The sequence below is a fragment of the Trachurus trachurus genome (genome assembly GCF_905171665.1).
Source record: "Trachurus trachurus genome assembly, contig: scaffold_111_arrow_ctg1, whole genome shotgun sequence".
In the NCBI taxonomy this organism is placed as follows: Eukaryota; Metazoa; Chordata; class Actinopteri; order Carangiformes; family Carangidae; genus Trachurus; species Trachurus trachurus.
In genome coordinates this window covers 131,262-158,668 of record NW_028155244.1, presented here as the reverse complement: position 1 = coordinate 158,668, position 27,407 = coordinate 131,262, and the positions used below count along the sequence as shown (strand labels likewise).

The following is a 27,407-nucleotide window of genomic DNA, read 5'->3' as shown; positions in this document are numbered from 1 at the left end:
ACGTAATTTATTACTCGTGAAAATAAATCACAAACTACACTGACCTCCTGTAGGTTGTTCCTGTCAGCTGCCAAAGTCACATTTGTAGAACAATTATGTTATTTTATTTTTTGTTATTGTAAACTTCCCCGTTACAGCCGAGAGGATTGTTGTCTCCCTCCCATGTGTGTAGAGACACGAGTTGTGATCGCGGTGAATATGTTTTTTTAAAATATGGCCTGGAGCTGAATATTTCATTGGATAAAACGGAGGTGATGACCTGTATGTTTCTCTCTCTCCCTCTCTCTCGCTTGCGCCTTTTGGGCTTTTAAATAATCTGGAGTAATCGTTTGTCTTTCTCTATCAGCTGTGTCGGCGACACGGCGCTATAACTTCATTTACATGTAGAGTTTGCGGTTGTAGAAGCTACATCTGTGAAAGGAAAAAAACGGCATCTTTGTTATAACTTGGGCGAGTTTGTGCAGTGTTGATTTAGTTGGGGAAAGTCCGAGACCGCGTTAAAACATGAACGTCAGCTCAGAGTTCACTCATCTGGGACTAGAAAATCATTTCTGTTGCTAGGTCGTTACTAAGGTTCGGACTATTTGCTGTAGAGGTGAACTAGGTTCCATTACACATAGGAGTCTACTGACGTGACTGATTGTGTTTCAGTTATTAGTCAGACCCCATTTATTTCCATGGAAACGGGAAGCACACTCGCAAAAAACTTTAAATTTTGAGAGCAAAACGTCCATCAACATGAATATTTATTTAATAATACGCTCTATTTTGTTGGTAATTGTTGTATAATCGCAATATTACCCTCGAGGGTGTGCTTTAACGTCATTTGAGCACTTCGGTGATGCTTGCGGACCTCGGCGCAAGCGCCTCGGTCCTGACCGCATCACCGTCGTGCTCAAATGACGTTAAAGCACACCCTCTCGGGTAATATTGCTTAAATAACCGGTTTTTAAGCGGTGGAAAAGCAAAGAACCGGTGCTAGTCAGGCTCTGGCTCCGAACCAGCACTGGAACCAGCTCAGTGGAAAAGGAGGGGAAACCCTACAACCCCGGTATGTCACAAAACTATAACGCGCCCATTCAATTACATTGACGTTCACTGTTCTTTTGCCGTCCATCATGGCGTCCGGAGCTACCGCGAGTGGAACGTGACGTCACGTGCAAGGGGTCAATAATTGGTGTAATTACTGTGTTTTGCTCTTACAGCCCAGAGAATGACATACTACACATGACAGGGGAAGTAGCAGTTACACACAGTAATTATCAGCTTATCATATGTCTAAGGCAAATGTCAATATCCCAAACATTATAGCAATATACGATTTTGGGGTAAATATCACAACACAGTCCAGTCACACACATTGACAGACACACAGACACACACACATACAAACCAATCCTGTGACCACACAATGCTGCCATCTACAGGCTGACACACACATCACAGCTCGGCCCTACAAAGGCAAACTGCACTATCTGCATTTTTTCAACTTTTTTAAAAATCTTTGACCAATCAACAGTGTAAAGGCATATTCCGTCCAATCTGGTAGAATGTGATATTGGTTCTGCTAAAATTTCCAGAGAAAAGTTTTACTTCTTCTCACTCCTTTTTGGATATGAAAAAACAAACAAACAAAAAAAATCAAATTACCTTTATTTTCAATTATTTTATTTTATTTATTTATTTTATTTTATTTTTTTTGTTCATATGTTGTCTTTGCAAAGTTTTTATTTGTTATGTCTGTCCATTTCTGCATTATGTCCGAAATAAAATTAAAAAATTAAATAAATAAATACAATAAATTAAAAAAATTTAAAAAAAAATTTAAATTTAAAAAATAAAAAATTAAAAGTAAAAGTAGCACCCACCTGGTCATGAACTCCTCGAACTTGGAGCTGGTGAGGTTGAGGCTGGACCAGTGTGTGTCGGCCACAGGCTTGTGCTCCGGGGGGCCGAGGTAGGCCAGCAGCGTGGCCATCTTATCGAAGGGCCGACGTCCCACGGCCTTGTGGTCCCTGAAGGACACACCACCACAACAACAACAACAAGTCACAACAACAAACAATCTGCAAGCTGCTGTTATGATCCAAGTCTGAGCTTCATCTGCCATCTAGTGGTGAACTGAGGTTTTACGCTCTGAAACTGTGTGACCTTACAACGTTAGTTCATAATACTTTACCCTTTTCTGCTCATGTCACTTTGAGTAATGTCCAGTTGTCATAATAAGGACATCCCAAACTAATTGAATGTCAAGTTGTCGTTATAAAACCGAATGACATTTAATGACAGCATCATAAACGCTTATGATATTGACATAATATTTATGACCTGGTCATGACAGTGTTGTGACGATGCTTCAAGTAAAGTGTTGCCCTCAGTTTCCAGGTGTTTTCCAAGACTGGATAACTGGTCAACCATTGACAGGTTCCTACAGCTGAAGCCAAGTTACCTTTAAGACTTTTTAAGACTTTTTAAAGCCACTTGAAATGAAATTTAAGACCGACTTCATAATAAACACAAATGCAGAAAAAAGAAGAAAAAAAACACCACATCTATTACATAGAGTTATAGGGACAATTTGACCCACTTTCCTATGTGATCCAAGGTAAAGTGACTGCTACATGAACATTGGGTTGTGTCTCTTTCCAGCTGTCCTTTCAAAATAAATGTCTCTTTCCAGCTGTCCTTTCAAAATAAATGTCTCTTTCCAGCTGTCCTTTCAGAATAAATGTCTCTTTCCAGCTGTCCTTTCAAAATAAATGTCTCTTTCCAGCTGTCCTTTCAGAATAAATGTCTCTTTCCAGCTGTCCTTTCAGAATAAATGTCTCTTTCCAGCTGTCCTTTCAAAATAAATGTCTCTTTCCAGCTGTCCTTTCAGAATAAATGTCTCTTTCCAGCTGTCCTTTCAGAATAAATGTCTCTTTCCAGCTGTCCTTTCAAAATAAATGTCTCTTTCCAGCTGTCCTTTCAAAATAAATGTCTCTTTCCAGCTGTCCTTTCAAAATAAATGCAGAAAAAGTCTGGAAAAAGAAGAAATTTAGCGTTGACGGCCGCCACTAAAACTTCTCTATGTCGGAATGTTACCAGTTATTTAGAGATTTGAGACTAATTACAACCATAAAATACCACTCACCATGTGTTAACATTTTAAAGACTTGTGAAAAATTGATTGAAGACATTTTAATGCCAATTAAGGCCTTGTTTTTAGATGAATGAATTCAATGCCTTGTAAGACTTTTTAAGGACCCGTAAGAACCCTGATTGACCCTGACACTGCGTTGTCCCCCGTGTCCCCGGTGTCCTCACCTGTTGCTGGACAGGTACTGGCCGATGCGCTCCTGGTTGTTCCACAGCAGCCGGTGCAGCGCCAGAACGTTCCCGTCGCTGATGAAGGACAGACTGTGGTTGACCGAGTCGCTGGGAGGAGAGTCCGACGCAATGTCCAGGAAAAACCTGACGGGGACACGAGAGGTCAGAGGTCAAAGGTCAGAGGTCAGAGGTCAGAGGTTAGAGCTACACTGCAAACACTCAACATCTTACCAAGAATATTTGTCTCATTTCCAGTCAAAAATGACATTTCTAGTCAAAACTAATCTCATTCTACTTAAAATAAGACTCATCACATAAAAAGCAGCTTGTTTTTAGACACTTTTTACTTCTTTCAAGCAGATTTTCACTTGAAATAAGTAGAAAAATCTGATAGTGGAGCAAGTTTTTCTTTCTTATTACAAACACATAAAACTTGCTTTGACTGGCAGATTTTTCTACTTATTTCAAGTGAAAATTAGTTTGAAACAAGTGAAAATGATCTAAAAACAAGTTAATTTTTAGGCGATGAGTCTTATTCTAAGTGGAAAGAGATTAGTTTTGACTAGAAATGAGACAAATATTGTCTGTAAGATGTAGAGTTTTTACAGTGTAGCGGGGAGGGGAGGGGAGGGGGGGGGCTCTTACCTTCTGGCCGAATCAAAGTTGCTCTTCACGAAGTCGTTGAAAGGCCTCATGTGTTCTTCTTTAGTGAAGAGGACGTGGTTTGCGATGCTCTGCAGAATCTGAGGCAGAAATGACACAATGTCGCTACGTTAGCATGTTAGCATTAGCTGCTGTGTGTGTGTGTGTGTGTGTGTTATCCTCCACTTTCTGGAGAACAACGCTGGGTGTCGCCATGACACTCCATTCCACCGTTACTGTTTTGTTGACAGCATAGACTGGTTGATAGACATCGGCCGTGATGACTTTATAATCATCACCTCATTTTAATGAGAACAATACGGACGACCGTTAGCTGTTAGCCGTTAGCAGTGTCAATAAACAATAACTCAATAAACGGCCCATGAAAAAACTATGTTTTCTCCAGCGGATATCCTAGTTCCAACATGACTGAGCTAACTGGAGTAGTTTCATGTCGTGTACGAGTTAAGTCAACAACGTATTTGAGGCAACATATTGTCAGAGATGTTTAGATGTTAGCCAGTATCACAACTAAGCATAAAGTCCGCTAGCTTAATGCTAACGTATAATGTAAAACTCCATAGACAGGCTAACAGAAATTAGCCCGTGGCTATCGACAGCCATAGCAGTAAAGCTAAGTGAAGTTTTGGTGACTTCAACATGATATTTAATCTTTCTGTCTCCTGTGAAATGTCTCTACGATGACAGCTGTTGCCATAGCAACTGTCACCGAATGTTGATGTCCGAGTGAGTGGAGGGGGCGGGGCTTAGCCAGAGGTCAATGGACCTATGCCATCATCTCAATATCATCTGGAAGTCACCAAAACTTCACTTAGCTTTACTGCTATGGCTGTCGGTTAGCGACGGGCTAATTTCTGTTAGCCTGTCTATGGAGTTTTACATTATACGTTAGCATTTAATTTCTGTTAGCCTGTCTATGGAGTTTTACATTATACGTTAGCATTTAATTTCTGTTAGCCTGTCTATGGAGTTTTACATTATACGTTAGCATTTAATTTCTGTTAGCCTGTCTATGGAGTTTTACATCATACGTTAGCATTTAATTTCTGTTAGCCTGTCTATGGAGTTTTACATTATACGTTAGCATTTAATTTCTGTTAGCCTGTCTATGGAGTTTTACATTATACGTTAGCATTTAATTTCTGTTAGCCTGTCTATGGAGTTTTACATTATACGTTAGCATTTAATTTCTGTTAGCCTGTCTATGGAGTTTTACATTATACGTTAGCATTTAATTTCTGTTAGCCTGTCTATGGAGTTTTACATCATACGTTAGCATTTAATTTCTGTTAGCCTGTCTATGGAGTTTTACATTATACGTTAGCATTTAATTTCTGTTAGCCTGTCTATGGAGTTTTACATCATACGTTAGCATTTAATTTCTGTTAGCCTGTCTATGGAGTTTTACATCATACGTTAGCATTTAATTTCTGTTAGCCTGTCTATGGAGTTTTACATCATACGTTAGCATTTAATTTCTGTTAGCCTGTCTATGGAGTTTTACATTATACGTTAGCATTTAATTTCTGTTAGCCTGTCTATGGAGTTTTACATCATACGTTAGCATTTAATTTCTGTTAGCCTGTCTATGGAGTTTTACATTATACGTTAGCATTTAATTTCTGTTAGCCTGTCTATGGAGTTTTACATCATACGTTAGCATTAACCGTCGTTGTTCCACCGGGACGAGACGTTTGGTGTCTTTGTCTCATCTCTTGAGTCTGTCCTCACCTTGGACATGAGCTTGAGGCCTCGTTCTATCCGGGGCAGCGGCTTCTTGTCCAAGATGCCGGCCTCGTACGGGGACACGATGGCCGGGTTGACGAAGCGCAGGAACATGGCGCTGCCCACGGCGCCGATGCTGTTCTGGGGAAACCGCTGACTCACCACCTGTTGGAGAGGACAGAGAGGATGGACGGAAGGAGGGACAGAGGGACAGACAGAGGGACAGAGGGAAGACGGAGGGACAGAAGGACAGACAGAAGGAGGGACAGAGGGACAGAGGGAAGACGGAGGGAAAGAACAGTCAGAGGAGAGAGGGTTGAGCCGGTTTGACCGAAGGGAAGAGAAAAGGGGAGAAAATATTGAACATGGATTTCAGTTCAGTGCGTTGAAGAGCAAAAAGAGATTGGAATGATGAGAATAATAAAATATACATGTTGTTGATATGTGACAGAACAGAGTGATGAGGAGGAGGAGGAGGAGGAGGAGGAGGAGGAGGAAGAGGAGGAAGAGGAGGAGGAGGAGGAGGAGGAGGAGGAAGAAGAGGAGGAGCAGCTTCATCCTCTGCTGTAACACCAGAGAGAGGAAACCGTGGTTACAGCCCAGAGAGAAGGAGAAAGAGCCAGAAGAGGAAGAGACCCCAGAAACCTGCAGCGAGGCGTTAAGACAACTAGCTGCAAACTAGCTAGTGATTCCTAATAAGGGTTTAGTAGTTACTAGGGGTGGGAGAAAAAAATCGATTCACATAATTATCGCAATATCTTTTTTTGACGATTTTTAAATAAATTTTTTTTTCAAAAATCTTTTTTTTTTGAAAATTTTCTTTTTTTTTTTAAATATTGTGCAATGGTGGTAAAATGGTAAATGGTCTTGTATTTATATAGCACTTTACTATACCTGAACGATACCCAAAGCGCTTTACAGTACATCACATTCACATGCAATGTGCATTTGTTCGCCTTTACATCCCATCATAACAACATCCTCTGTCCTTAGACCCTCACATCGACTGAGGAAAAACTCCATGGAAAACCCTTTTAACAGGGAAAACCAGGAGAAAGCTCAGGGTGAGCAACAGGACGGACAGACGGGACAGAGATGTTGTTACAGACAAGAAAACAGTTTATAGTTTATGTCACAGAATGTGGGAAACATGGAAACGTTAACAAGAGTGGTCAAAAGTGTCTAAAAACAAGCTGCTTTTTAATATGATGAGTCTTATTTTAAGTAGAATGAGATTTGTTTTGACTAGAAATGACATTTTGACTAGAAATTATTCTTGGTTAGATATTTAAGTTTTCGCAGTGCTTCAGTTACAGTGCAGCTAGTTCACTGACTTGGTGGTTTAAGATTTTTTCTTTTTTGATATGAGGCCATCTTTGTTTTCCCTCTAGAGCTTTAACTGTTGCACTGCAAAAACTCAACATCTTTCCAAGAATATTTGTCTTTTTTCCAGTCGAAACTAATCTCATTACACATTTAAAATAAGAATCATCACCTAAAAATTAACTTGTTTTTAGATCATTTTCACTTTTTTCAAACTAATTTTCACTTGAAATAAGTAGAAAAATCTGCCAGTGAAAGTAAGTTTTTTGTGTTTGTAATAAGAAAGAAAAACTTGCTCCACTATCAGATTTTTCTACTTATTTCAAGTGAAAATCTGCTTGAAAGAAGTAAAAAGTGTCTAAAAACAAGCTGCTTTTTATGTGATGAGTCTTATTTTAAGTAGAATGAGATTTGTTTTGACTAGAAATAAGACAAATATTCTTGCTAAGATACTTGAGTTTTTGCAGTGTAATGCTGCATTAGCATCAAAACAAAGAAGGCTAAATAAAAAACGATAATACATACGTAGTCTAAGAAAAAAAAAAGGAAAAGTTAGGGGGAGGGGCCCACTTTAGTATTCTTTAAGGGGGCCCAGAATTCATAGCAACGGCCCTGGGTAGGTGTAAATATTCATTTATATTTATTTATTTATATATATATTTATATAGCTCCACCTGATTCCTAGTAAAACTGGTGCAACCCATTTTAATTTAGGAATGACGGAATCTTGATTTAGTAAAACACTTTATTGTTCCGAAAAAAATGAAATAAGTCTATATTTTAATCTTGTTTGTAGCAGAAGTTCCCAGTGTCTCAGTTCACTGCTCTGCCTGTGTGATTTACACTGACCAGCGGAACAATTTCTCATGTTGGGGCTTCAATACAAGATGGACATTACATACGAGCAGCATGGAGGTATCTGGATGTTTTTTGGTGTGTCTTTTTGTTACGAAGACAGTTGGTATCCATTAGCAACCGTCATATGGACATGCACTGCTACGCCGAGACCCCCTGTAACTCAGAGAAGCCACGGAGGACTCTGAAACTTTGAATTTTGGGTGAGCTATCCCTTTAACTGACTCCTGACCCTGGTACTGGTGTCAAACCTTCAATGATGAGGTCGTTACGTTAGTTGTCATGGAAACAATGTTCTCCAGCATTTCAAGCAGAACAGCTCACACACACACACACACACACACACACACACACACACACACACACACACACACACACACACACACACACACACACACACACACACACACACACACACACACACACACACACACACACACACACACACACACACACACACACACAAACACACACACACTGGTCTGTTCATCAGGAAGCAGCTGGACTGTTCACAGTTTCCTATTGGACGAATCTCCTTGTTGTTTACAACTACTTCCGGGTAGAAAACCAGCATGAGAACAATAGTGACGGACGAGAGTTTCACTATATAAATCTACTTTTTCATGTCACTATATCACCGTTTAGACTAATCTGATGTTTGTAAAGTTTATAAAACCAATGATTGGACAAACATTACTATTTCTGTGTGCACATTTTTGTAATTAGTCATGGTTATCATAGATTAGCCGGGCTAACGGTTAGCTACCTGTTTAACTTTAAAGCAGTACTAAAGAACTTTCAGTTTTGGTTGAGTTTGGCGGCGCCTGTGGACCAAAGCGGTAGTGTTTTGCCTGAAGGAAGACTCCATTTCCCATGAACACTAGTGTGAAGCCCTGTAAATATCCTGCATTAAAATTAACAAAAGACATCAAAACTAAGTTTCTGTTTCCAGTGGATCATTTCAAAGTGAAAACACAAACATAATCCATTGCTAAAGTGCCGTTTTGCCTGTTCCCTCCTTGTTGTGACTCGCAAAAGTGAAAGTGAAGGAAGACTCCATTTCCCATGAACACTAGCGTGAGAGCAGGGTTCCTACCATGCTCCTCAAAGCTGCTTAGTGCCAGAGAAAGAGATACAGACCCCCTCAGGCAATGACAGAGGTGTCATTCAACTTGTTGTAAGTCGATGTATCATCACAAAAGTTATGAAAATATTTTATGAAGGTTGAAAAGTTCCTTAGTGCTGCTTTAATAACTCAGTGACTCAATAAACGCTCCATGAAAAAATATTTTCTCCAGCGGATATCTGAGTTCCAACATGACTGAGCTAACTGGAGTAGTTTCATGTCGTGTCCGACAACGGGAGGGTTTTAACAGCTGACGTAGCTACCGTTAGCTTAGCTACCGCTGTTAGCTTAGCTACCGCCGTTAGCTTAGCTACCGCCGTTAGCTTAGCTACTATGTTAGCTTAGCTGCTGTTAGCTTAGCTGCTGCCGTTAGCTTAGCTGTGTGTGATGTGATGGCACTTTGTGCTCCAAGTGCCAACGACAGTCGTTTAAATGACTGTCTTTGATGGAGAGTTGGTTTGGACTTCGTTAGTGCCCTATTGTGTTATAACGACAGTCGTTGGAGTCACTTGCCACTTGTGAACAGTAGTTGTTCTTTGAGGCTAGATTGTTGAATCTCCTGGGAAGGGATGAAAGGGCAGCATTGACCTCCTTTGAAATACTATGACCTGGGCAAATGAGAATATGCACCGGCCCCTTAGCTACCGCTGTTAGCTTAGCTGCTGCCGTTAGCTTAGCTACCGCTGTTAGCTTAGCTACCGCTGTTAGCTTAGCTGCTGCCGTTAGCTTAGCTGCTGCTGTTAGCTTAGCTACCGTTAGCTTAGCTACCGTTAGCTGTCCCTGTCAGCTGAGCCACTGATGCTTTCTAGACACTGTGATTCCCCCAAACTGAATAAATACAACACATAGCAACACAAAACACACACACAGAAATAGTAATGTCTCTTCAATCATTTCAGATTTGTCTAAACGGTGATAGGGCGTGAAAAATATGATATATAGCTAAACTCTCGTTTGTTACTATTGATCTCATTCACATTACAGCTGGTTTTCTACCAGGAAGTAGAATGTAAACAAGGCGATTGGGTCTATAGAGGGCGCTGCTGTTCAGAGTTGACCTCCCTGTGATGATGGCCTGTTACATCATCATCATAAAAATAATAATAATAATGATAATGATATTGACCATAATTGTCATATTGAGGAGTTTATTGAGTATAGATAGATTTGTCTGTTGTTCCCGATGGAGAGACCACGGACAGAGAGAGAAGACGTGTGCTGCTGCTGCTGCTGCTGAATGACTGGTAACAAAGATGGACGACGTTCCTCCTCCTCCTGTCAATCATGCTGATGTCACTGATGATGTCACTGATGATGTCAGAGCAGCAATGACCAGGGGGGCGGAGCCACAAAGCAGCTTGACCAATAAAAGAAAAGGAGAGATTGCAAAATATTCGGCGGCGAATCTTTCGCATCAAAAGCATTCACACCGGCATTCACACCGGCATTCACACTGGCGGCAGCGACGACGTGAATGTGTGACAGATGTGACAATTATAAACCAAAGTTTCTCTTTGTGTCGGGTGGTTCTTCTCCTCCACGTCGTGTCTTAAAGGGTAATTACCATTTGTTTTACAATCTGGACCTTATTTCTGTCATAAAATCCGATCATTTCCTCCCCCAGATAACTTTGGAGTCGTTACAAGTTGTTAGGGATGTCACGATTATACATTTTCTTGGTACGATTATTGTCATTAATCCCCAGAGGAAATGTGTGAAATATTCAGGTCATGAATTGTCGTCGATACCAAATGTTTGCGTTTTTTTAATCGTTTTTTGTTTTATTTTGCTTTTTTTTTTTAAAATTTAATATGACACGCTAACATTTAAATTCCTATCAATTCAATGTTAGGTTAGATAAATGGACCAGTATCGGTGCATTTACCTTTATTTTTGCGCACATCTGCCAATAAGGTTCCAACATAAACCTTTTGTGAAAGTGACGGTGTTTAGGAATCTTTACGATTAAATAATTGTGGCGTTTAATACCACGATTAATTGTGAAAACAAGTAATGGTGACATCCCTACAAGTGGTTGTGATGAAATGAGCTGCAGCCGAGAGGCGCGTATATCCGTGTAATGGAGTCTACAGGGCAGCAGAATGCAGCCTCTAAATAACACATTATCTGCAGAGAAACTCCTTCATTTCACCAAGATTTAGTTGTGATAGGCTAGTGCTATTCCCCTCTGAGTCCGGGGTTAGCTGTTATCAACATCCGGGGTCTGTAGGTTGACCTACAGGGGCTTATTATGGGCTGTACTGATGAACAGCCACCAGGGGGCGGTGGAGATGTTTAGCTGTGATGTCGTCCATCTTTAAACAGTCACACATAGATATATATACTGACTAGATGCTGCGTTCCCAGGCAGCTCTATTGAGTGGAATACGTCAACGCGGCGGCCATCTTGGTGAGGGGGAAGCCGTGTCTACTTCCTGCACTAGAGGTCTATCAACCATTAACATCACCACAACTCACTGTTATTATAAATGTCAGACATATATTTATGATACAACAACAACAAATTGAAATTTTTTAATAATGTTTTTATGTATTAAACATACACTTAGATACTCAGACACACACCCACATGCATCAATACAGTGAAACATGTTCTCCAGGGTCTGACTGGTCTGACTGCTGGTCAGACGTTTATATGTCTATGGTCAGAACCCCAAGATGGCCGCCGTGTTGACGTACGCTGAGAAGCAGAAGGCGTCATCTAGTCAGTATATATATATCTATAGACCAGAGTGGCATCTCTATGCAAATGAGAATGACTGATGCATCCTGGGTAATTTAGGGGCAGCGCCCGGCATTTTTACATTGCACTCAGTGTCTTTTTGTGTTTTGATGGAGCGTAGACTAACTAACAATCAATCTGAATGTTTTATTTTGTGTTTCTTTTGTAGCACTATGTCTCATAATTATTTTGACACCCTCTTTGAAACCCACCGTTCACGCTATCTTGAAAAATTACAATGAATGAATCTACGGTATGCTCCTTTAGCCTCCCACAGTGATCAATGACTCCACACAGTGGCCAGAAATGTCTGAATGAATCTACGGTATGCTCCTTTAGCCTCCCACAGTGATCAATGACTCCACACAGTGGCCAGAAATGTCTGAATGAATCTACGGTATGCTCCTTTAGCCTCCCACAGTGATCAATGACTCCACACAGTGGCCAGAAATGTCTGAATGAATCTAGCGGTATGCTCCTTTAGCCTCCCACAGTGATCAATGACTCCACACAGTCAGAAATGTCTGAATGAATGTAGCGGTATGCTCCTTTAGCCTCCCACAGTGATCAATGACTCCACACAGTCAGAAATGTCTGAATGAATGTAGCGGTATGCTCCTTTAGCCTCCCACAGTGATCAATGACTCCACACAGTGGCCAGAAATGTCTGACCCAGACATCTACACGTATTTGGTGGAATCACCGGGAGGTTTTGGCTCAGTGTTGTCTGTAAACAGCCTGTTAATACACAACTTTTTGTTAGTTAGTTTGTCAAGAAGACAGTTAGGCTGAACTTTTCAATGGAGGGATGCCGGGCGCTGCCCCTAAATTACCCAGAATGCATCAGTCACTCTCATTTGCATAAAGATGCCGCTCTGGTCTATGGGCTCTTCATGTTTCATCTGAGCAGCTGGATGAGGGACATGAGATGGAGACACATGAGCAGATAAAACCTGAGAAATCAGATGAAACCTGAGAAACGTCTGCGTCCGAACAGGAAGCAAAGAGACAGAGAGAGAGAGAGAGAGAGAGAGAGAGAGAGAGAGAGAGACCCTGTTTCCTGGCAACTGTTAATCCACAGGATTTCAATGGTGCCGATATTAGTACAATGATTTTAAGAAAAGGGGTTGACGTGAAGAGAGAGAAACACCAAGTCCAAACTAAAATTTAAAAATGAAGAAATAAAATTAAAAAAAATCAAATGAATAATAAGATGCAAAAAAAAAAGTTTTTTTTTTTGCTTCAGGGGGAAAAAGTGTCGGAGGGAAAATAGATTCTCCAAACTTACTGCTTTTTTGTTTTCCTTTTTTTCTTTTACTGTGGCTTTATTCAGTAGAGAGTGGCAAGTAGCCTACAGAACAGAGATGAGCACATGGTCACAGCACCAGCTACACACTCACTCACTCATACACACTCATACACACACATACACACACATACACACTCATACACTCATACACACACTCATACACACACACACACACACACCTCCCTAACCACATTAACTTATGAAACACAGAAAAATCAACTGATTTAAGGAAAGTGTTGATCACTGTTCAGTGTTCAGGGGGTTTGAAGCAGCGTGTCCATGCATGAGCTGCTGTGTGTGTGTGTGTGTGTGTGTGTGTGTGTGTGTGTGTGTGTGTGTGTGTGTGTGTGTGTGTGTGTGTGTGTGTGTGTGTGTGTGTGTCTGAGATGGAGAATGAGAAATCAAAGATGGCCACAGATGAAGTTAAACATCTCCCGTTATTATGGTTTAAAATTAGTAAGTGAAGTGAGGTCACTGGTTTGTTGGGTGGGTGGAGCCTCTGGTTGCCATGGTGAGGGGGCGTGGCAGCAGCGGCAGCAGCAGCAGCAGCAGCAGCAGCAGCGTGTGTGTGTGTGTGTTTGTGCTCAGGTTAGACTGGGATGTTATCTGCGATGTCATGGTCCTGTCCTGTGATCACACCTGATCTGCCTGTTCATTAGTGAATCATTTAATCTCATACAATGTTTCCTCTTTTTTTTACAACGCTACACAAATGAGACAATTTACATTTACACTAATAAATATAACCTTCTCCTTGAGCCTATGAAGAAAGCAGCCAGTGATTTACATCAGAGAGGGTGGCGATATTAACTCTCTCTGACGCTGCTTCATTAACGCTGCTTCACTAACGCTGCTTCATTAACGCTGCTAACGCTGCTTCATTAACGCTGCTTCACTAACGCTGCTTCATTAACGCTGCTTCACTAACGTTGCTTCACTAACGCTGCTTCATTAACGCTGCTTCACTAACGCTGCTTCATTAACGCTGCTTCACTAACGCTGCTTCACTAACGCTGCTTCACTAACGCTGCTTCATTAACGCTGCTTCATTAACGCTGCTTCACTAACGCTGCTTCACTAACGCTGCTTCATTAACGCTGCTTCACTAACGCTGCTTCACTAACGCTGCTTCACTAACGCTGCTTCATTAACGCTGCTTCATTAACGCTGCTTCATTAACGCTGCTTCATTAACGTTGCTTCACTAACGCTGCTTCATTAACGCTGCTTCATTAACGCTACTAACGCTGCTTCATTAACGCTGCTTCACTAACGCTGCTTCATTAACGCTGCTTCATTAACGTTGCTTCACTAACGCTGCTTCATTAACGTTGCTTCATTAACGCTGCTTCACTAACGCTGCTTCACTAACGCTGCTTCACTAACGCTGCTTCATTAACGCTGCTTCACTAACGCTGCTTCACTAACGCTGCTTCACTAACGCTGCTTCATTAACGCTGCTTCACTAACGCTGCTTCATTAACGCTGCTTCACTAACGCTGCTTCGTTAACGCTGCTTCGTTAACGCTGCTTCATTAACGCTACTAACGCTGCTTCATTAACGTTGCTTCACTAACGCTGCTTCACTAACGCTGCTTCATTAACGCTGCTTCACTAACGCTGCTTCACTAACGCTGCTTCACTAACGCTGCTTCATTAACGCTGCTTCATTAACGCTGCTTCACTAACGCTGCTTCATTAACGCTACTAACGCTGCTTCATTAACGCTGCTAACGCTGCTAACGCTGCTTCATTAACGCTGCTTCACTAACGCTGCTTCGCTAACGTTGCTTCACTAACGCTGCTTCACTAACGCTACTTCATTAACGCTGCTTCACTAACGCTGCTTCATTAACGCTGCTTCACTAACGCTGCTAACGCTGCTAACGCTGCTTCATTAACGCTGCTTCACTAACGCTGCTTCACTAACGCTGCTTCGCTAACGTTGCTTCACTAACGTTGCTTCACTAACGCTGCTTCATTAACGCTGCTTCACTAACGCTGCTTCATTAACGTTGCTTCATTAACGCTGCTTCACTAACGCTGCTTCATTAACGCTGCTTCATTAACGCTACTAACGCTGCTAACGCTGCTTCATTAACGCTGCTTCACTAACGCTGCTTCACTAACGCTGCTAACGCTGCTAACGCTGCTTCATTAACGCTGCTTCACTAACGCTGCTTCACTAACGCTGCTTCGCTAACGTTGCTTCACTAACGTTGCTTCACTAACGCTGCTTCACTAACGCTGCTTCACTAACGCTGCTTCATTAACGCTGCTTCACTAACGCTGCTTCATTAACGCTGCTTCATTAACGCTGCTTCACTAACGCTGCTTCATTAACGCTGCTTCATTAACGCTGCTTCATTAACGCTACTAACGCTGCTTCACTAACGCTGCTTCATTAACGCTGCTTCACTAACGCTGCTTCATTAACGCTGCTTCATTAACGCTGCTTCACTAACGCTGCTTCACTAACGCTACTTCATTAACGCTGCTTCATTAACGCTGCTTCACTAACGCTGCTAACGCTGCTTCATTAACGCTGCTTCATTAACGCTGCTAACGCTGCTTCATTAACGCTGCTTCATTAACGCTGCTAACGCTGCTTCATTAACGCTGCTTCACTAACGCTGCTAACGCTGCTTCACTAACGCTGCTTCATTAACGTTGCTTCATTAACGCTGCTTCATTAACGCTGCTTCACTAACGCTGCTTCACTAACGCTGCTTCATTAACGCTGCTTCACTAACGCTGCTAACGCTGCTTCACTAACGCTGCTTCATTATCGCTGCTTCATTAACGCTGCTTCATTAACGCTGCTTCACTAACGCTGCTTCATTAACGCTGCTTCATTAACGCTGCTTCACTAACGCTGCTTCATTAACGCTGCTTCATTAACGCTGCTTCACTAACGCTGCTAACGCTGCTTCATTAACGCTGCTTCATTAACGCTGCTTCACTAACGCTGCTAACGCTGCTTCATTATCGCTGCTTCATTAACGCTGCTTCATTAACGCTACTAACGCTACTTCATTAACGCTGCTTCATTAACGCTGCTTCACTAACGCTGCTTCATTAACGCTGCTTCATTAACGCTGCTTCACTAACGCTACTTCATTAACGCTGCTTCATTAACGCTGCTTCACTAACGCTGCTTCACTAACGCTGCTTCACTAACGCTGCTTCATTAACGCTGCTTCACTAACGCTGCTTCACTAACGTTGCTTCACTAACGCTGCTTCGTTAACGCTGCTTCGTTAACGTTGCTTCGTTAACGCTGCTTCACTAACGCTGCTTCATTAACGTTGCTTCACTAACGCTGCTTCATTAACGCTGCTTCATTAACGCTGCTTCATTAACGCTGCTTCACTAACGCTGCTTCATTAACGCTGCTTCACTAACGCTGCTTCATTAACGCTGCTTCACTAACGCTGCTTCGTTAACGCTGCTTCACTAACGCTGCTTCGTTAACGCTGCTTCATTAACGCTGCTTCATTAACGCTGCTTCACTAACGCTGCTTCACTAACGCTGCTTCATTAACGCTGCTTCACTAACGCTGCTTCACTAACGCTGCTTCACTAACGCTGCTTCATTAACGCTGTTTCGCTAGCGCTGCTTAGATTTTGATTTGATTTGAGCTAGGTGGGCGGGGCTCAGTGAGATAAGGGGGCGGGGCTTATTGAGCGAGGTGGGCGGGGCTCAGTGACCTTCTATGTTTGGAGTTTGATGATGATGATGGAAACGTCGTCCATCTTTGTTACCGGTCATTCATCAGCTCTCTCTCTCTCTCTCTGGTGAAAAGCTTCGGAGCTCGTGATTGGACGAGGTCATTGATTAGGTGTGATCACAGACAGTCAGTCTCAGTGTTACCTAGCAACAAAAGCAGAGCCTCAGTTCACTAGTTTTGCCATCGTCAGTGAGACTCAGTTTCACCTGGTGTGGACATGTGACCTGATGATGTCACTGTCCCACTGTGACCACAGACAGACACTTCCTGTCTGGGTCGACCTCATCGTCTTCATCCTCCTCGTCCTCTTAATTGACCTCTGGCTAAGCCACGCCCCCAAACGCGATGAGCCAATCACAGTGCGCATAGCTAGCCCATACACTGGGACATTCTAAACGTGGATAAACTTAACAAGGATGTCTACATCTGTTCTAAGTTAAGTCAACAACGTATTTGAGGCAACATATTGTCAGAGATGTTTAGATGTTAGCCAGTATCACAACTAAGCATAAAGTCCGCTAGCTTAATGCTAACGTATAATGTAAAACTCCATAGACAGGCTAACAGAAATTAGCTGCCATAGCAACTGTCACCGAATGTTGACCGTTTGTCCGTGTGCGTGGAGGGGGGCGGGGCTTAGCCATTATAGGTCAATTCAAATGTTCTGATCGTGTGATTGGCTACTGGGAAAACGCCATCAGCTGATTGGACGGTCAAGTGATGAACTGTGATAATGGCAAAACCTACGAACGAACACCCGGTTTAGAGTCTCAGGTGAAGACAGAGCAGAGTGACACACAGGTGAACACACAGGTGAACACACAGGTGAACACACAGGTGAACACACAGGTGAGCAGCTGGCGGCCATGTTGGGGCGGCTGGCGGCCATGTTGGGGCGGCGGGGGCCTTACCTGGTAGAGGCAGTGGCAGACGCTGCGGAGCTGCGGCGGGAACTCACTGGACGAGCCGATGATGGCCTGGAAGAACCTCTCGGTGATCTGCAGCAGGTTCCTCTGGTTCTCCTCCAGGTTCTCACTGGGCTCCAGCCTGAGGAGAGACAGTTACATTACCACGTCAGGTACTCAGTTACATGATGGGTATTTAGTTACATGGTAGGTACTCAGTTACATGGTAGGTATTCAGTTACATGGAGACACCACCACATCCCTGTTAGCTACTCAGTTACATTCCTGTTAGCTACTCAGTTACATGGTAGGCTTCACTGGGTAACACTAGACTTGTAGTTCTTGAGACCGGACTTTTTTGTGGTCTTTGTCTTGTCTCGGTCTCGTGTCTCTTGGTCTCGTAATGTCTGGGACTGGCAGAACAGTCTCAAAGGGATTTGTAGCCTACAACATCCAGGCAGACATGCTTTTTATTTTGAATATCATTATTTATGCGCCCCCTTCAAGTGGGACCAAAAATGCATTTTGTGACACAGACGCGTTGGCACTCGTCCTCTCGCGTTCTATAACTCATGCGGAATAGCAAAATATGGTGAAACTAGTTGGGTTTTTTTGGTCTCGTTCTCGGTCTTGAGCTCAACTGGTCTTGGTCTTGACTGGGTCTGTCTTGGTCTTGGTCTTGGTCTTGATACTCTCTGGTCTTGGTCTTGGTCTTGGTCTTGGTCTTGGTCTTGATACTCTCTGGTCTTGGTCTTGTCTTGGTCTTTATACTCTCTTCTCTTGGTCTTGGTCTTGGTCTTGATACTCTCTGGTCTTGGTCTTGGTCTTGATACTCTCTGGTCTTGGTCTTGTCTTGGTCTTGATACTCTCTGGTCTTGGTCTTGGCCTTGATACTCTCTGGTCTTGGTCTTGTCTTGGTCTTGATACTCTCTGGTCTTGGTCTTGTCTTGGTCTTGATACTCTCTGGTCTTGGTCTTGTCTTGGTCTTGATACTCTCTGGTCTTGGTCTTGTCTTGGTCTTGATACTCTCTGGTCTTGGTCTTGATACTCTCTGGTCTTGGTCTTGGTCTTGATACTCTCTGGTCTTGGTCTTGATACTCTCTGGTCTTGGTCTTGGTCTTGATACTCTCTGGTCTTGGTCTTGTCTTGGTCTTTATACTCTCTTCTCTTGGTCTTGGTCTTGGTCTTGATACTCTCTGGTCTTGGTCTTGGTCTTGATACTCTCTGGTCTTGGTCTTGTCTTGGTCTTGATACTCTCTGGTCTTGGTCTTGTCTTGGTCTTGGCCTTGATACTCTCTGGTCTTGGTCTTGTCTTGGTCTTGATACTCTCTGGTCTTGGTCTTGTCTTGGTCTTGATACTCTCTGGTCTTGGTCTTGTCTTGGTCTTGATACTCTCTGGTCTTGGTCTTGATACTCTCTGGTCTTGGTCTTGGTCTTGATACTCTCTGGTCTTGGTCTTGATACTCTCTGGTCTTGGTCTTGGTCTTGATACTCTCTGGTCTTGGTCTTGTCTTGGTCTTTATACTCTCTTCTCTTGGTCTTGGTCTTGGTCTTGATACTCTCTGGTCTTGGTCTTGGTCTTGATACTCTCTGGTCTTGGTCTTGTCTTGGTCTTGATACTCTCTGGTCTTGGTCTTGTCTTGGTCTTGGCCTTGATACTCTCTGGTCTTGGTCTTGTCTTGGTCTTGATACTCTCTGGTCTTGGTCTTGTCTTGGTCTTGATACTCTCTGGTCTTGGTCTTGGTCTTGATACTCTCTGGTCTTGGTCTTGATACTCTCTGGTCTTGGTCTTTGTCTTGATACTCTCTGGTCTTGGTCTTGTCTTGGTCTTGATACTCTCTGGTCTTGGTCTTGGTCTTGATACTCTCTGGTCTTGGTAGTGTCTTGGTCTTGATACTCTCTGGTCTTGGTCTTGGTCTTGATACTCTCTGGTCTTGGTCTTGGTCTTGATACTCTCTGGTCTTGGTCTTGTCTTGGTCTTGATACTCTCTGGTCTTGTCTTGGTCTTGATACTCTCTGGTCTTGGTCTTGATACTCTCTGGTCTTGTCTTGGTCTTGATACTCTCTGGTCTTGGTCTGGTCTTGGTCTTGATACTCTCTGGTCTTGGTCCTGGTCTTGGTCTTGGTCTTGGTCTTGATACTTTCTGGTCTTGGTCTTGATACTCTCTGGTCTTGGTCTTGGTCTGGTCTTGGTCTTGATACTCTCTGGTCTTGGTCTGGTCTTGGTCTTGATACTCTCTGGTCTTGGTCTTGGTCTTGATACTCTCTGGTCTTGGTCTTGATACTCTCTGGTCTTGGTCTGGTCTTGGTCTTGATACTCTCTGGTCTTGGTCTTGGTCTTGGTCTTGGTCTTGGTCTGGTCTGGTCTTGGTCTTGATACTCTCTGGTCTTGGTCTTGGTCTTGGTCTTGATACTCTCTGGTCTTGGTCTTGATACTCTCTGGTCTTGGTCTTGGTCTTGGTCTTGATACTCTCTGGTCTTGGTCTTGGTCTTGGTCTGATCTTGGTCTTGATACTCTCTGGTCTTGGTCTTGATACTCTCTGGTCTTGGTCTGGTCTTGGTCTTGATACTCTCTGGTCTTGGTCTGGTCTTGGTCTTGATACTCTCTGGTCTTGGTCTTGGTCTTGATACTCTCTGGTCTTGGTCTTGGTCTTGGTCTGATCTTGGTCTTGATACTCTCTGGTCTTGGTCTGGTCTTGGTCTTGATACTCTCTGGTCTTGGTCTTGGTCTTGATACTCTCTGGTCTTGGTAGTGTCTTGGTCTTGATACTCTCTGGTCTTGGTCTTGGTCTTGATACTCTCTGGTCTTGGTCTTGGTCTTGATACTCTCTGGTCTTGGTCTTGTCTTGGTCTTGATACTCTCTGGTCTTGTCTTGGTCTTGATACTCTCTGGTCTTGGTCTGGTCTTGGTCTTGATACTCTCTGGTCTTGGTCTTGGTCTTGGTCTTGGTCTGGTCTGGTCTTGGTCTTGATACTCTCTGGTCTTGGTCTTGGTCTTGGTCTTGATACTCTCTGGTCTTGGTCTTGATACTCTCTGGTCTTGGTCTTGGTCTTGGTCTTGATACTCTCTGGTCTTGGTCTTGGTCTTGGTCTGATCTTGGTCTTGATACTCTCTGGTCTTGGTCTTGATACTCTCTGGTCTTGGTCTGGTCTTGGTCTTGATACTCTCTGGTCTTGGTCTGGTCTTGGTCTTGATACTCTCTGGTCTTGGTCTTGGTCTTGATACTCTCTGGTCTTGGTCTTGGTCTTGGTCTGATCTTGGTCTTGATACTCTCTGGTCTTGGTCTTGTCTTGGTCTTGATACTCTCTGGTCTTGGTCTGGTCTTGGTCTTGATACTCTCTGGTCTTGGTCTTGGTCTTGATACTCTCTGGTCTTGGTCTTGGTCTTGATACTCTCTGGTCTTGGTCTGGTCTTGGTCTTGATACTCTCTGGTCTTGGTCTTGGTCTTGGTCTTGATACTCTCTGGTCTTGGTAGTGTCTTGGTCTCGGTTCAGGCGGTCTTGACTACAAGTCTAGGTAACACTCAACACCCTTGACCTCTGAGTGGAATAGAAGAGATTGAGTATCATGTCCTTTAACTATTGAGTTATGTTCTATAACCTCTGAACATCCCAGCTCAGGTGAAAAAAAAAACGATTTAAAAATCGTCAAAGAAGATACCGCGATATTTATGTGAATCAATTTTTTCTCGGTGTGTGTGTGTGTGTGTGTGTTCACCTGGTGGGGTCCACCTCGAAGCTGATGTGTTCAGGTGTGGTGATGACGCCTCTTAACAGCGGCTCCAGCAGCTTCTGCAGGTACGCTGCTCCGTACACCTGCAACCACATCACAGGACACCAGGTCAGGGGGTCAGGGGACAGGTGAGACAGGTGAGACAGGTGGACAGGTGGACAGGTGGACAGGTGAGACAGGTGAGGATAGAGACAGGGGTGTCATGCAACGCAAAAATTGGAGGGGGCACAGTGACGTGAATGTCCTATTGCGCAAACTTTTTTGGGGAGGGGTGCCCTCAAATCACTTGTTCTGGGCACTAACACTAGTGAACTGGTGCTGGGACTGAAAAGTTGGTAAACTGAGTTTCAGAAACATGATCTTGGCTAACGACGTGGAACAACAAGGTGGATGCACTTCATTTTTCAGCTTCATTGTAAACAAATGCACATGGCCATGTGAGGACAGAGGATAGAGGACAGTGTTGTCTCGTACCTTGAAGCAGAAGGTCATGATCTTGCTGGCCAGACTGTTTCCTCTGAACAGCGTCTGCATGGAGTCGGCCAGCTCCACCTCCTTGGAGAACATGTTCCACAGCAGCTGGTACAGCAGGTGCCGGGAATCGAACAGGGTCACCAGCACCCGGGCCAGCTCGTCCTGAACAGGGACACACACACGGACAGGAAACGCCTCAGACACACGGACGGGAAACGCCTCAGACACACACACCAGAGGAAAAGTCCTTACTACCAGAGGAAAAGTCCTCACTACCACAGGAAAAGTCCTTAATACCACAGGAAAAGTCCTTACTACCAGAGGAAAAGTCCTTACTACCAGAGGAAAAGTCCTTATTACCACAGGAAAAGTCCTTACTACCAGAGGAAAAGTCTTACTACCAGAGGAAAAGTCCTTACCACCAGAGGGAAAGTCCTTACTACCAGAGGAAAAGTCTTACTACCAGAGGAAAAGTCTTACTACCAGAGGAAAAGTCCTTACTACCAGAGATAAAGTCCTTACTACCACAGGAAAAGTCCTTACTACCAGAGGAAAAGTCTTACTACCAGAGGAAAAGTCTTACTACCAGAGGGAAAGTCCTTACTACCAGAGGAAAAGTCCTTACTACCAGAGGAAAAGTCCTTACTACCAGAGGAAAAGTCTTACTACCAGAGGAAAAGTCCTTACTACCAGAGATAAAGTCCTTACTACCACAGGAAAAGTCCTTACTACCAGAGGAAAAGTCTTACTACCAGAGGAAAAGTCTTACTACCAGAGGGAAAGTCCTTACTACCAGAGGAAAAGTCCTTACTACCAGAGGAAAAGTCCTTACTACCAGAGGAAAAGTCCTCACTACCAGAGGAAAAGTCCTTACTACCACAGGAAAAGTCCTTACTACCAGAGGAAAAGTCCTCACTACCAGAGGAAAAGTCCTTACTACCAGAGGAAAAGTCTTACTACCAGAGGAAAAGTCCTCACTACCAGAGGAAAAGTCCTCACTACCAGAGGAAAAGTCCTTACTACCAGAGGAAAAGTCCTCACTACCAGAGGAAAAGTCCTTACCACCAGAGGGGAAGTCCTCACTACCAGAGGAAAAGTCTTACTACCACAGGAAAAGTCCTTACTACCAGAGGAAAAGTCTTACTACCAGAGGGAAAGTCCTTACTACCACAGGAAAAGTCCTTACTACCACAGGAAAAGTCCTTACTACCAGAGGAAAAGTCCTTACTACCAGAGGAAAAGTCCTCACTACCAGAGGAAAAGTCCTTACTACCACAGGAAAAGTCCTTACTACCAGAGGAAAAGTCCTCACTACCAGAGGAAAAGTCCTTACTACCAGAGGAAAAGTCTTACTACCAGACGAAAAGTCTTACTACCAGAGGAAAAGTCCTTACTACCACAGGAAAAGTCCTTACTACCAGAGGAAAAGTCCTTACTACCAGAGGAAAAGTCCTCACTACCAGAGGAAAAGTCCTTACTACCACAGGAAAAGTCCTTAATACCACAGGAAAAGTCCTTACTACCAGAGGAAAAGTCCTTACTACCAGAGGAAAAGTCCTTACTACCAGAGGAAAAGTCCTTATTACCACAGGAAAAGTCCTTACTACCAGAGGAAAAGTCTTACTACCAGAGGAAAAGTCCTTACCACCAGAGGGAAAGTCCTTACTACCAGAGGAAAAGTCTTACTACCAGAGGAAAAGTCTTACTACCAGAGGAAAAGTCTTACTACCACAGGAAAAGTCCTTACTACCAGAGATAAAGTCCTTACTACCACAGGAAAAGTCCTTACTACCAGAGGAAAAGTCTTACTACCAGAGGAAAAGTCTTACTACCAGAGGGAAAGTCCTTACTACCAGAGGAAAAGTCCTTACTACCAGAGGAAAAGTCCTCACTACCAGAGGAAAAGTCCTTACTACCACAGGAAAAGTCCTTACTACCAGAGGAAAAGTCCTCACTACCAGAGGAAAAGTCCTCACTACCAGAGGAAAAGTCCTCACTACCAGAGGAAAAGTCTTACTACCAGAGGAAAAGTCCTCACTACCAGAGGAAAAGTCCTCACTACCAGAGGAAAAGTCTTACTACCAGAGGAAAAGTCCTCACTACCAGAGGAAAAGTCCTTACCACCAGAGGAAAAGTCTTACTACCAGAGGAAAAGTCCTTACCACCAGAGGGAAAGTCCTTACTACCAGAGGAAAAGTCTTACTACCAGAGGAAAAGTCTTACTACCAGAGGAAAAGTCTTACTACCACAGGAAAAGTCCTTACTACCAGAGATAAAGTCCTTACTACCACAGGAAAAGTCCTTACTACCAGAGGAAAAGTCTTACTACCAGAGGAAAAGTCTTACTACCAGAGGGAAAGTCCTTACTACCAGAGGAAAAGTCCTTACTACCAGAGGAAAAGTCCTCACTACCAGAGGAAAAGTCCTTACTACCACAGGAAAAGTCCTTACTACCAGAGGAAAAGTCCTCACTACCAGAGGAAAAGTCCTCACTACCAGAGGAAAAGTCCTTACTACCAGAGGAAAAGTCCTTAATACCACAGGAAAAGTCCTTACTACCACAGGAAAAGTCACACACACGGACACACACGGTCCCGTGACAACACACACACGCCTGTTCGAGTCCTCACCCACTGCGACCCCGGCACCACGTTGGCCAGCGCCATGGCGATGGGCAGCTCGCCCTGGTCGCCCATCATGGTGACGAGCTCCACCAGACGCTCGAAGCGGTCGGCCAGCACCGTCTCGGCCAGGGTATCGAACTCGGTCCCTTGCTGCAGGATCTTGGTGAGCACCTCCATGAAGGTGGCTCTGGTCTGCAGGTCCTTGTGGTAGCCCAGACCTGCAGAAAAAGTGGTAAGATTAAAATAAAATAAACAAAAAAGTTGAAGATTTCTTTGAAAAAACTGGTAAAATTTCTCGAAGGAATTCTAGAAAAAGCTAAAAAGTGGTAAGATTTCACAAAAATTTTTAGAAAAATGTGGTAAAATTTCTCTCTCAAAAGAAAGTGGCAAACAATAAAACAAAAAGGGGTGAAAAAAATTATAACAAGTAAAAAAGAAAAATTGAGAAGAAACTGGTAAAATTTCTCCAAAGAAATCTAGGAAAACTGGCAAAATTTCTATAAAAAATAAAATAAAAAAAGTGATAACATTTCTGAAAAAAAAGTGAAAAAATTCTAGTAAAAAGTGGTAAAATAAAAAGTAGTGGAACCCCTTGAACCCTGTCAACCCTCCCACTCTGAGAACCACTGACATTTACTTTAGTTAGATAGTTTAGTTGTACTATACTGTAGTATTTATGTATTACTGTAGTTAGATAGTTGTACTGGTATAATGAAGTATTATAATGCTGAGTAAACCTGAGTATCACAGAGACCAGTGGTTCTCAACGTGGGGTCTGGGGACCCCTAGGGGTCCTTGAGAGATTTAAAGGGGGTCCCCAACTTTTTCTTGAAACTTTACCACTTTTTCTAGATTTCTTTTTTTAACTTTTTGTTTTAGAAATTTTACCGCTTTTTTCTAGAAAATTTTTACTTTTTTATTTTGATTTTGAACATTTTTTTAACAAGAAATGTTACCACTTTTTTCCAAGAAGTTTTTTTTTTTTTTTTTTAATTTTACCACTTTTTCTAGATTTTTTTTTTTTACACTTTTTTGTTTAAGAAATTTTACCCCTTTTTTCTATACATTTTTTACTTTTTTTTTCTTTTTCTTAAATTTTTACCACTTCTTCCTAGAAATGTTTTTGGAGAAATTGAACCACTTTTTTCCAGAAATTTCTCTCTAATATTTCCAAAAATTCACGCCATTGGCCCTAATTGAAAAGTATAAAAAAGTAATGTTCTTCAGTCTCAGAACAAATATTTCTGTATTTCTGGTGTTTGCTTAACACTTATTTAAATCTGGTCCAATGGGTCCGTGGTCCAGGTTGAGAAGCACTGACGTAGACGACACCACTTACCGATGGAGTGCATGAGGCCGCTGTCCACGTTGGCGTTGAGCAGGTTGGACATGGCGAGCACGGTGCAGTGGCGCAGCGAGGCGAGGCGCCGCGACATGCCGCGCTTACGGCCGCCGACCGGCTGGCCGTCGTCCTCCACCTCGCTGCAGTCGTTCAGCAGGTTCATGAACAGCGTGAAGTACCTGCAACACACACAGCAGCGCCGTCACTACCCACAATGCAACACACACAGAGCAGCGCCGTCACTACCCACAATGCAACACACAGAGCAGCGCCGTCACTACCCACAATGCAACACACAGAGCAGCACCATCACTACCCACAATGCAACACACAGAGCAGCGCCGTCACTACCCACAATGCAACACACAGAGCAGCGCCGTCACTACCCACAATGCAACACACACAGAGCAGCGCCGTCACTACCCACAATGCAACACACAGAGCAGCACCATCACTACCCACAATGCAACACACAGAGCAGCGCCGTCACTACCCACAATGCAACACACAGAGCAGCACCATCACTACCCACAATGCAACACACACAGCAGCGCCGTCACTACCCACAATGCAACACACAGAGCAGCGCCGTCAATACCCACAATGCAACACACACACAGCAGCGCCGTCACTACCCACAATGCAACACACAGAGCAGCGCCGTCACTACCCACAATGCAACACACAGAGCAGCGCCGTCACTACCCACAATGCAACACACAGAGCAGCGCCGTCAGTACGGTGGCACAATCCCAGGGAATTTTTAAAAGTTGGAAACTTTACATGGGAATACACTGCAAAAACTCAAACTCTTAACGTGAACATTTGTCTTATTTCCAGTCGAAACTAATCTCATTCTACTTAAAATAAGACTCATCACATTAAAAGCAGCTTGTTTTTAGACACTTTTTACTTCTTTCAAGCAGATTTTCACTTGAAATAAGTAGAAAAATCTGATAGTGGAGCAAGTTTTTCTATCTTATTACAAACACAAAAAACTAGCTTTACTTATTTTTAAATTGCACCAGATTTTTTTTTACTTGTTTTGATCTCATCAGGTAACTTGTTCCACAGACAGACACACACACGCTTTTCAGAGCAGTGTGAACAATCGGTTGTTTAAAATCCCATCTCCCTCTCAGATAGTAGATAGTATAGTATAGTATAGTATAGTATAGTATCCACCTTCTCTATCACTAAAGTGTTTTTGTACATGGCCAGGTAGTCATTTATGATGTTGCTTTATACAGAATTTGTGCGGTTTTGAATTTTGAATTCTGAATGTCAGTGTCAGTGATTTTCTGAACATTGTGTTGGTGTGATCATATTAACCTGCTTTGTTCACTATTCTTACTGCTCTCTTCTGCATATCGTATATTGGCTTTTAAAAACATATTTTTATTTTATAAATGCACTTTTGTGCAGCTTCAGGTTTGTATCTTTCACTCAGTTTTGTTGAAATGCTCCTTTAGCTCATTTCATGTTGTCTTTATATCACACATGAGCTACATTTAAACATTTCTAGGAAGAAATGGTAAAAAATTAA

General features: G+C 43.0%; 1 protein-coding gene across 5 annotated transcripts in view; it reads right to left on the bottom strand.

Moving 5' to 3' along the window:
- Positions 1-27,407, bottom strand: part of LOC311007942 (neurofibromin) — a 128,101-nt gene that overhangs the window by 61,518 nt on the left and 39,176 nt on the right. For 3 of the 5 annotated variants that reach the window (XM_084001359.1, XM_084001362.1, XM_084001363.1), the window contains 10 exons: positions 25,859-26,040; positions 24,526-24,737; positions 21,896-22,057; positions 21,407-21,504; positions 17,695-17,830; positions 13,033-13,095; positions 5,704-5,862; positions 3,955-4,052; positions 3,307-3,453; positions 1,869-2,015 (listed from right to left, as the gene is read on the bottom strand). In XM_084001359.1, coding sequence (XP_083857485.1) covers positions 1,869-2,015; positions 3,307-3,453; positions 3,955-4,052; positions 5,704-5,862; positions 13,033-13,095; positions 17,695-17,830; positions 21,407-21,504; positions 21,896-22,057; positions 24,526-24,737; positions 25,859-26,040 — 1,404 coding nt within the window. The remainder of the gene's footprint in view (positions 1-1,868; positions 2,016-3,306; positions 3,454-3,954; positions 4,053-5,703; positions 5,863-13,032; positions 13,096-17,694; positions 17,831-21,406; positions 21,505-21,895; positions 22,058-24,525; positions 24,738-25,858; positions 26,041-27,407) is intronic. The other 2 variants (XM_084001360.1, XM_084001361.1) reach the window with 1 other exon arrangement.